The following is a 10,456-nucleotide window of genomic DNA, read 5'->3' as shown; positions in this document are numbered from 1 at the left end:
GAGAGATAGAAACATCAATGATGAGAGAGAATCATTGGTCAGCTGCCTTCTGCATGCTCCCACTGGGGACTGAGCCTGCAACTCAGGCATGTGCCCTGACCAGGAATCGAACCATGACTTCCTGGTTCATAGGTTGATGCTCAACTACTGAGCCATACCAGCTGGGCTGCCCATTTTTAAATTTGATTGTTTCTTTGTTTACTATTTAGTTGTATGAGTTCTCCATATATTTTGGATATTATCCCCTTGTCAGAGCTTGTTTGCAAATATCTTCTCCCATTCGGTTGATTGCCTTTTTATTTTGTTGTCGGTTTCTTTGCGGTGCAGAAGCTTTTTAGTTTGATATAGCCCCATTCATTTATTTTTTCCTTTAATTCCCTTGCCTTTGGGGTCAAATTCTTTTTTTAAAAAAAATATATATTATTGATTTTTTACAGAGAGGAAGGGAGAGAGATAGAGAGTTAGAAACATCGATGAGAGAGAAACATCGATCAGCTGCCTCCTGCACACCCCCCACTGGGGATGTGCCCGCAACCCAGGTACATGCCCTTGACCGGAATCGAACCCGGGACCCTCCAGTCCGCAGGCCGATGCTCTATCCACTGAGCCAAACCGGTTTCGGCGGGGCAAATTCTTTATATAGAAAACCCTAAAGACTCCAGCAAAAAAAAAACTATTAGTAACAATAAATAAATACAGTAAAGTTGCAGGATACAAAATCAATGTACAAAAATCCACTACATTCCTATATAGTAACAATGGAATTTCAGGAAAAGAAATTTCTAAAATTCCTTTTGCAACTACAACAAAAATAATAAAATACCTTAGGAATAAACGTAAGGGATGTGCTGGAAACTACAAAGCATTATTGAAATAAATTTTTAAAAGACACAATGAAATGGAAAGATATTTTGTGTTCATGGATTGAAAGAATCAATATAAAATGTTCATATTACCCAAAGCAATATGCAAATTTAAAGCAATCCCTATCAAAATCCCAATGACATTTTTTCAAAGAAATAGAACAAAAAATTGCCAGACTTGTATAGAACCACCAAAGACCCTGAATAGCCAACGTAACCTTGAGGGGGAAAAAGAACAAAGCTGAAGGTATCACACTTCCTGACTTCAAATTATATTACAGAGCAGTGATAATCAAAGAAGCAACAATAATCAAAACAGCTGATGAATGTATAAACAAAACGTGATATGTCCATACAATGGACTATTTATTATTAAGCATTTATTTATATCTTTACTTAGTAGAATACAGTCCTCATTAACTTTTTTTAAATTGAATTTGTTAGGGTGACCCTGGTTTCAGGTGCACAGTTCTACAACACATCATCTGTACACTGTATTGCGTGGTCATCAACCCAGATTATTATTCAGTATTTAAAAGGAAGAAGTACTGATACATGCTACAATATGGATGAACCCTGAAAACATGTTAAGTGAAAGAAGCCAGTCATAAAGGACTAGAGAGTATATAGTTCTATTGATGTGAAATGTCCACATTAGGTAAATCAATAGAGACAGAAAATAATTAGTCCTGGCAGCATAGGGACTATTGGAGAGGTGTGGGTTTCTTTTTAGGATAATGAAAACAATTGATTGTTCCTGATGATACACAAATCTGTGCATATATTTAAAGCCATTGAATCACACACTTTTAAACAGATGGGTTGTATATTCTATGAGTTGTAGCTCAGTAAAGCTGTCAAAGGTACTCTGAATGGAAGCAAAGGGCAATGCTGCAAAACATTTGGTCTGAAATATTTACACATTTCAATGCTGAAAAAAGAGTTAGAAATGAGACTATCCTCCACCAGGAACTTTTGCTCTTATAGCTAGAGTATTTTTATCAATTAAAAATATTGTCAGTCGAGGAAATTGAGTCACCTGAGGGAATCAGGACTTCCAAACTGATAAGCAAAAAAAAAGGAAAAAAACCCACTATTCAGGAATAATCTTGTTAATCTTTTGTTTTTTTATTCTTCCTAGGGTTATATCATGGATATAATTATTTGTAAAATCATGCAACTGTAGCCATTCAGAATATATCTGTTCTTCCATTCATAGTTCCCAGCCCTTTTTCTTTCTTTTTTTAAAAATATATTTTATTGATTTCTTACAGAGAGGAAGGGAGAGGGATAGAGAGTTGGAAACATCGCTGAGAGAGAAACATCAATCAGCTGCCTCCTGCACACTCCCTACTGGGTATGTGTCTGCAACCAAGGTACATGCCCTTGACCGGAATCGAACCTGGGACCCTTGAGTCCACAGGCTGACGCTCTATCCATTGAGCCAAACCAGTTAGGGCCCTTTTTCTTAATATATCACAGACTGCATTTCCATATTTATTCATTTGAGTTCCTATCGTAGACTATTTGGATAATTCATGTATATCAGTCTCCAGCCTTACTGATTTTTGTAGCCCGGGAAAACGTGTGATGTCCAATTTAACCCCAGCACATTGTGCAAGTGCCTGATGCACAGAAGGCACTTAATGCCTGTTCTGTGACTGAAAAGTTTGACCAAACAGAGTAGAATCCTGCTGCCATTCCATCTTTGAAACCACAATCAAAATAGTCCGTTTCATTTTGTTTCTATTTTCACAGGTACCGTGCTCCTGAAGTTTTATTAAGATCTTCAGTTTATAGCTCTCCCATTGATGTGTGGGCTGTTGGGAGTATAATGGCTGAACTATATACATTAAGACCACTCTTCCCAGGGACAAGTGAGGTTGATGAAATCTTTAAAATTTGCCAAGTTTTAGGGACTCCAAAAAAAGTAAGTACTCTTGTCTTTAAGTTGTTATAACTTTTGATTATTTATAACTTTTACCTAGCTATCTGATATTTTCATTTTCAAGTAGGCTTAGGATTTAATGGTTAATTTTCTTTTCTTTTTTTAAAATATATTTTATTGATTTTTTACAGAGAGGAAGGGAGAGAGATAGAGAGCTAGAAACATCGATGAGAGAGAAATATCGATCAGCTGCCTCCTGCACATCTCCTACTGGGGATGTGCCCGCAACCCAGGTACATGCCCTTGACCGGAATCGAACCCGGGACCTTTCAGTCCGCAAGCCGACGCTCTATCCACTGAGCCAAACCGGTTTTGGCTGGTTAATTTTCTTATAATTCTTAATTTTTCTTAAATTGGGGTGGAATGAGGACTATAAAAAGCAAGAATCCCACCAGACTGAAGAAAAAAGGTGCTTGCATTTGTTTAAGAACCAAAGGGAAAATGCTCTAAGTAGAATTCTGTATATTTAACTTTGGGTGGATGATCAACTGACAATTACATAGACGTCCTTGCTTAGAAACTTTCCTACTTGCTCCGTGAATGCCCATTACCCCAGGTGTCCTGGATCTTATTTTCTCTTAACCTTTTCTTGTTTCCTTTTATACACCTCTGCCATGGACATTTGATCTCTTGGAACTCAATAATTTTTTTAAATGTATTTTTATTGATTTTTTTGAGAGAGAGGGAGTGGGATAGAGAGAAACATTGATGAGAGAGAAACATTATGACTGGCTGCCTCCTGCACACCCCCTACGGGGGATGTAGCCTGCAACCTGGGCATGTGCCCTGACTGAGAATCGAACTAGTGATCCCTTAGTTCCTGGGTCGATGCTCAACTGCTAAGTCACACAGGCTGGGCTGAACTGAATACTATTCAATTAATTATTTCCTTCAGCTAGATCTTACTTTCTGGGATATACTTAATAAGTTTAACTATATATAATTATAGCCTAATTAAATTAGTGTGTGCCTTATGGTTAACAGTAGCTGTTAAAACTTTTTAAGATAATTGCTGTTTCCCAGCGATGTGCAATTGTCAACATTGGATGCAATGTATAACATATTACGAGGATCTTTGTCATAATCAGATGCCTTGTAAAGCAGGTGTCCTTATTTCTTTAAAGTCACTGGGATGTCATCATCATCATGATCATCCAAATACTAGATAAGAGTTCAGTATTTTGAAATTTATAAAAGTGCCTTCTCATTTTCCCCCAACTCTCAGTTCAATGTTTTTAATATACTGTTTGTAGCACTGAATTGTATATATGGCCTGGTATTTCATTCTCACATTATTTATATGAATCAACATTGAAATTTTCACATGTGATTTGTGTGTTATTACTATGTTTTTAAATTGATTGCTCATTTCTTTTTTCTCTCCCCCCAACTTACATATTTCTTAAACAGAGTGACTGGCCAGAAGGGTATCAGCTTGCATCCTCGATGAATTTCCGTTTTCCCCAGTGTGTTCCTATAAACTTAAAAACTCTTATTCCCAATGCCAGTAATGAAGCTATTCAGCTTATGACTGAAATGTTGAATTGGGATCCAAAAAAACGACCAACAGCAAGCCAGGTAAAATGAATCTCCCTGGTATACTTTTGTTAAATGTTGAGGATTTACAATATCAGGAATATATATATATAGCAAAGATAAGTCTGTTCTCAACCAGGGTTTACCAAGAGAATTAAGCCCTAAAGCCTTAAGGCTCCCAGTATATATAATGAATTAATTTCTAGGCATCTAAGATCCTTGGGAAAATTGCAGAAATAGCCAGTGATTTTATGTGTTTTGTGGTTCAAATGAACAACACTATGAAGTTAAGGCTGAAAGGAATAAATCTCTAAAGATAAAAAAAGTCATGTATGTGACAGGCTAGTTAGGAAGAAACTAGTCATGGTAGTAAAAAGGCATCTCTCCAGTCATGGGACGTAATTGACTTTCTGATGCTTACCTTTGAGGTGGATTCTTGTTCGTTCTCCCACAAGAGGGCAGCACGCTCACGCTTGGCTCCTTTGTGACTACACCTTATTGTATTGTATGTCAAGTCTCATGGTCTTTAAAACACCATGGTTTTAAATTAAAAACATGGGCTTTAATTTTAAAAGGCTTAGGTTAAAATGTCATATTAAGATTATTGTGTTCTTATTATCATTTAAATGTAAATTCAGTATTAAAATTACCAAAACATTATTTGGCTTTTAAACAAGTTTTAACTTGAGAAAATGTTTTGTAAAGGTCATCTGGAAGAACAAATGGGAAAGAACAGTCAAAACAGGTTTGAACAAAAATAAATAATTAGAAGCTGGTGGTAGGGGTGGAGAGCTTGCCCTATCAAATATAAAGTAGTCAGTCTAAAGTGATGATAATGACAACAGTGAGGGTACTAGCATGAGAATTGACAAATAGCTCAGAGTTGCTAAGACCGTAAGTCAGTGTAAGGCAAACATGGCATCACAAATTGGAGTGGGGAGGGGGACTGTTGAGTGAATGTTCCTGAGACAATAAACAGTTAACTCTTAGGGGAAAAGTAAATTTAGGTTTACTTTTTTATCATTCATTACAAGTAAATCACAGGTTTACATAATGGAGGGGGGTAACTGAACTATTAAGAACTAAAAGTATGGGTGAATATTTGATTTCAAGATAAGAAAAATATAGGTATAAAAATAATAAAACAAAGGGAAAACTCAGAAGACGTGATTATAAAAATGTTTCTTATATAAACTTAAAATTGAAAGGCAAACTATTATTTTTAACAAACATGACAGTGTACTTATGTTTTTAAATATTTATTACTTTTATAATAAAAGTCTTTAAAATTTACTTATAAAAGAAAAGTGGGGCCCTGCTGAGTGTGGCTCAGCAGTTGAGCATCAACTGACCCAGGAACCAAGAGGTCATCGGTTCAATTCCTGATCAGGGCACATGCCCAGGCTGTGGGCTCTATCCCCAGTAGGGGACTTGTAGAAGGCAGATGATTGATGATTCTCATTACTGATGTTTGTATCTCTCTCTCTTTCTCCCTTCCTCTTTGAAATCAATAAAAGTATGTTTAAGAAGAAAAAAAAACACAAAGTGGGCATGAGACATGAAAAAAAATCACAGAAAATGAAATTTAAATTACAAAAAAGAATTTTAATGTGCAACCCTTGTTCACTACCATAAAATGCAAATGAAAATTAAGTACTATTTTTTACCTATCAAATTCACAAAATATAAAAATAGTTTAAAGGCTATTTCTTTAAATACTAATGACTAATGGAAAGCAATTTTGCAGTGTATATAAAGAACCTTAAAAAACAATCAGAAAGTTGGGTAAAGAATATGCCCATAGATATTCAAAGCTAATTTAAAACTACCCATTGGAAGTATAAACCTAAATGTTTCCAGGAGAACATTCAAAGTATATACATCCTTATGAACTATAATGCCACCATTAAAAATGAAATTTTTAAAAGAAAGGAACCATTTCAGAGAATTCTCAAGTGCTAAGTGTAAAAGTAAGCTATATTATATGTGTAATATGATTTTATTTCTTAAATGTATATGTTATATAACTAGAAAAAATACTGCTCAGAAAAACATCCAAATGTGCGCAGTAGTTTTCTCTTGGTGTTGGCATTAGAGATGATTTTAATTTCTTCTTGAGAACTTTCTGTACATTTTTTTATACACTGCAATGGTCAAATATTCACTAAATAAACAGGAAAAAAGAAATTACTTTTGAAAAAGATTCTCTTGAAGAAGGGTAGCTGGTATCTTAAAGATGAAAAGTTGTTAAAGATGAAGCTTTGAAATTACAAAACACATTCATAAAGGTTCTAGCTCCAAAATATGCATTATTAATTTAGGACTATTAACATACAGTAAAACCTCAATATAAGGAACTAATTCAGGCAAGGGGGTGTATATTAAAGCTGAAAGTCCATCCTATATAATAAAAACCTGATATGCTAAGTGTCTGGTCGTCTGGTCATCCGTTCAATCAATCAAAGCATAATATGCTAATGATATGCTAAGGATGCTCAACCGCTCGCTATGACATACACTGACCACCAGGGGGCAGATGCTCAATGCAAGCGCTAGCTGCCCCTGGTGGTCAGTGTGCTCCCACAACCAGCCAACCTCCCCTATCCCTCCCCCTGCCCCATCCAGCAGGCCCTGTCTGGCAGCTGGCAGGCCTCCAGGCCCCGGCCAGCAGCCCCAGCAGCCCCACCCAATGGGACTGGGTGAGACCGCCCCCGATAGGCCCTGATCTCTGGCCAGGCCTAGGGACCCCACCCATGTACAAATTTTGTGCATCGGGCCTCTAGTAATAAAGTAGGTTTTCCAAATGCATATGTTAAAAAATTGACAAATTAGTTAACCTGTTTTTACTTATGTAGATGCATTCGTGTAATTAAATTTAAGTATGTATGAAAAGTTTTAATTTCACAGAAAAATTTTCTATGTGTATTACAGTAATTTTAAATTTATACTGAATAGGTCTATAAATTCATGCAGCCACCAGTCACAGAGTAAACAAACGCACATGGCTAGGGCCTGGGGTGTGGCTTATAGCACATGGGAACATCAGCCTGAGAGAGTTACAACTGCTGCAGAAAGACCATGTGACAACAGAACCAATGTCCGCTCATGATGCTTTGTGATCACATGCTAATCATTCTCGGAACATTTTTATGAGGGGTGATTCTTGGATTTAAATATGTGAAATGAAATTGTAGATATGTAATATTTATTTATGTTGGTGAAATTACTATAGTGTTTTTCCAACATATGGCCTATAAAATTGTTAAAAATAACTGAATTAATAACAAAAAATAACCTGTTAATTTAATTATAAGCAAATCTTGGTTACAAGCATTTTAAAATTAACAGGGTATTAATTTGCACATATGGCATACGGACTGGAAATTTAGTCTGTTAAATTCAAAGTCCATTAAATCGAGGTCTAGAAAATTAAAGGTTTATTGTATTAATCTGACTTAATTCAGAATTTGAGTACCTTCTGTGCATCAGATACTGATGTATTTAAATTATCTATATTTAGCCCTAGCTGGTTTGGCTCAGTGGATGGAGCATCAGCTTGCGGACTGAAGGGTCCCGGGTTCGATTCCGGTCAGGGGCACATGCCCAGGTTGTGGGCTCAATCCCCAGTTGGGGGTGTGCAGGAGGCAGCCGATCAATGATTCCCTCTCATCATTGATGCTTCTATATCTCTCCCTCTTCCTTCCTCTCTGAAATCAATTTAAAAAATAATAAATAAATAAATAATCTATATTTGTTGAGTTCCACTTAGCAATGTCAGTATAATTAACACATACATCAGTTGTGGCAAGGGACATCTTAATAACTCTTTCCACCCCTGCCAAAATATTCCTCCCTACTCTTAACCATTTTCTTGTTCACTATTTCATAGCCCTGCTTTTTAGTGCAAGTAAGGAGACCTAGTTAGGGAAGGGTTAAGTTATAGGATACCGGGCCCATGTAGAGAGCTGCCTTCTTCCCTTACACACCTGAGAAGTTAACTCTGGGTTAGGGTTTTGCTCACATAGGGTAGGAAGTGTGGGAAAACAGCTTGGCTATCTTATGGAGGCCCCCCTTTGTCCCCCAATAGAAACTCAGCCGAACTGGGAACTTCCCTCCTTCATCCAGGCATATGACACTGATAGGAGGATCAGCATCCACAGCTGAGCTGCACAGAAGGCTTCAGACATTGTCTAGACCAGCGGTCGCCAACCTCTCAGACCTCATGGACCACCAGTGGACTGCGGACCACCGGTTGGCAACCGCTGGTCTAGACCAAGCTTCATCAACCTTGGCACTGACCGTTCGGACCAGATAACTTTGCTGTGGGGACTGTTGTGTTCACAACAGGATGTTAAGTGCATTCCTGGCAGCATGCCCAGATGCGAGTAGCATCTACCCCCCATATCATGACAATAAAAAATGTCTCCAGACATTGCCAAATGTCTCCCGAGGGGCAAAATCACCCCCAGGTGAGAAGCACTGCTCTAGATTGTCACCAGGCCCCACACCTCCAACCCCATGCAATAGCAGCAGTTGGATGATTGAACTAGTGAAAACCCAAACAGTGATCATTTTCATTAGTAGTTTTATATTTTCTTCCCATAAATATCATCTCTTTGCCAGTGTATTGATACATAAGCTTTAACGTGTGCATTTATAATCTTCTTTCTTAGAATTTTTTATTGCTAGTAGATGTTGTTACTAGAGGCCCGGTGCATGAATTCATGCACGGGTGGGGTCCCTCTGGGTGGCCTGCAGGGATCGGGCCAAAACCTGCAGTCCAACGCTGCCTGCAGCTCCTACCTTCTGCTCCCGCTCATCCGGCCCCATTGTGCCTGCTGTGGGCTCACGCCCAATCAGTCCCAATCCGGGAGAGGCTCGCGCTGCCACAGCAGTGATTGCCAGCCATGAGCCCTGCATCTGGTGCCCTCCCAAGGGGAGTGGCCTGTGGGATCGGGCTGAAACCAGCTCTCCTACATCCCCTGAGGGGTCACAGATTGCAAGAGGGTGCAGGCCAGGGTAAGGGATCCCACCTGTGCACGATGGGGCCAGAGACGGGCTGCGGGAGGGCTCCAGGGCATATTCGGCCCATCTCGCTAAGTCCTGATCAGCTGGACCCCAGCAGCAAGCTAACCTACCAGTCAGAGCATCTGCCCCCTGGTGGTCAGTGCACATCATAGTGAGCAATTGAGCAGCCTTAGCATATCATTAGCATATTACACTTTGATTAGTTGTTCAGTTCTGCCATTCGGTCTATTTGCATATTACCCTTTTATTATATAGGATAGGATACTTAAGCTAAGAGTAGCCCTGAATTTTATATATGTTTGAGTTAATCATTTTAAATAATCTACAAGGGTTTTCTAACTCATTTCTTAGTGCCTTTGGATGGACTCCAAACCATTATCAGTATCTAGCATTTTAGTTTGAATTGATCACATTAAATTTAACCAGTGCTTATAAGTAGATTTTGTTTTCATATAAAATCTTAAATAGAATAGTTGCTTTGCCTTGATGTTAAAATTACAAGTGAGTTTTACATTCTTTCTACTAACTTTTGCTTTATTTCTCTTGAGAAATTTATTTCTCACATCATTTTTTCTGGTTATCTTTTTAAAGTCACCACACGGGAGAAATTGGATGCTCTCTAAATTTTTTAAACTTATCTAGGCTAGTAATATATGCCTAGCCCAATGTCAAACAGCAGTTTATATGCAATAAATTTAGGTGAAACCATTTTCCATTTGTTATTTCCATGTTTTTTATAGGCATTGAAACACCCGTATTTTCAAGTTGGACAGGTATTAGGCCCTCCCTCACATCATCTGGAATCGAAACAGCCTTTGCATAAGCAGGTGCAACCACTAGAATCGAAGCCACCTTTAATTGATTTAGAATCTATGCCTCTGCCAGACATAAATGATCAGACTGCTGGACAGCCCCAGCCAAAAAACAGCCACCAGCCACTGCAGTCCATCCAGCCGCAACAGAACATGAATGTCCAGCAAGCGCCAAAGCAGCAGAGCCAACAGAAACACCCTCAAACACTGTTTCCAAGTATTGTCAGGAACATGCCAACTGTAAGTAGCCCATGGCGCTTGAGATGCAG

General features: G+C 38.3%; 1 protein-coding gene across 4 annotated transcripts in view; it reads left to right on the top strand.

Annotated features, from left to right (window-relative positions):
• The window catches only part of MAK (male germ cell associated kinase), a 64,180-nt gene that overhangs the window by 27,904 nt on the left and 25,820 nt on the right, over positions 1–10,456 (top strand). For all 4 annotated transcript variants that reach the window (XR_001513002.1, XM_015560670.1, XM_006758748.2 and 1 more), the window contains 3 exons: positions 2,622–2,793; positions 4,222–4,389; positions 10,116–10,427. Coding sequence is in view for 3 of the 4 variants with exons in the window: in XM_015560670.1 (XP_015416156.1) it covers positions 2,622–2,793; positions 4,222–4,389; positions 10,116–10,427 (652 nt within the window). In the remaining variant the exon portion in view is untranslated. The remainder of the gene's footprint in view (positions 1–2,621; positions 2,794–4,221; positions 4,390–10,115; positions 10,428–10,456) is intronic.

Source organism: Myotis davidii, unplaced genomic scaffold (genome assembly GCF_000327345.1).
Source record: "Myotis davidii unplaced genomic scaffold, ASM32734v1 scaffold1413, whole genome shotgun sequence".
In the NCBI taxonomy this organism is placed as follows: Eukaryota; Metazoa; Chordata; class Mammalia; order Chiroptera; family Vespertilionidae; genus Myotis; species Myotis davidii.
This window is presented reverse-complemented; position numbering and strand designations above follow the sequence as displayed.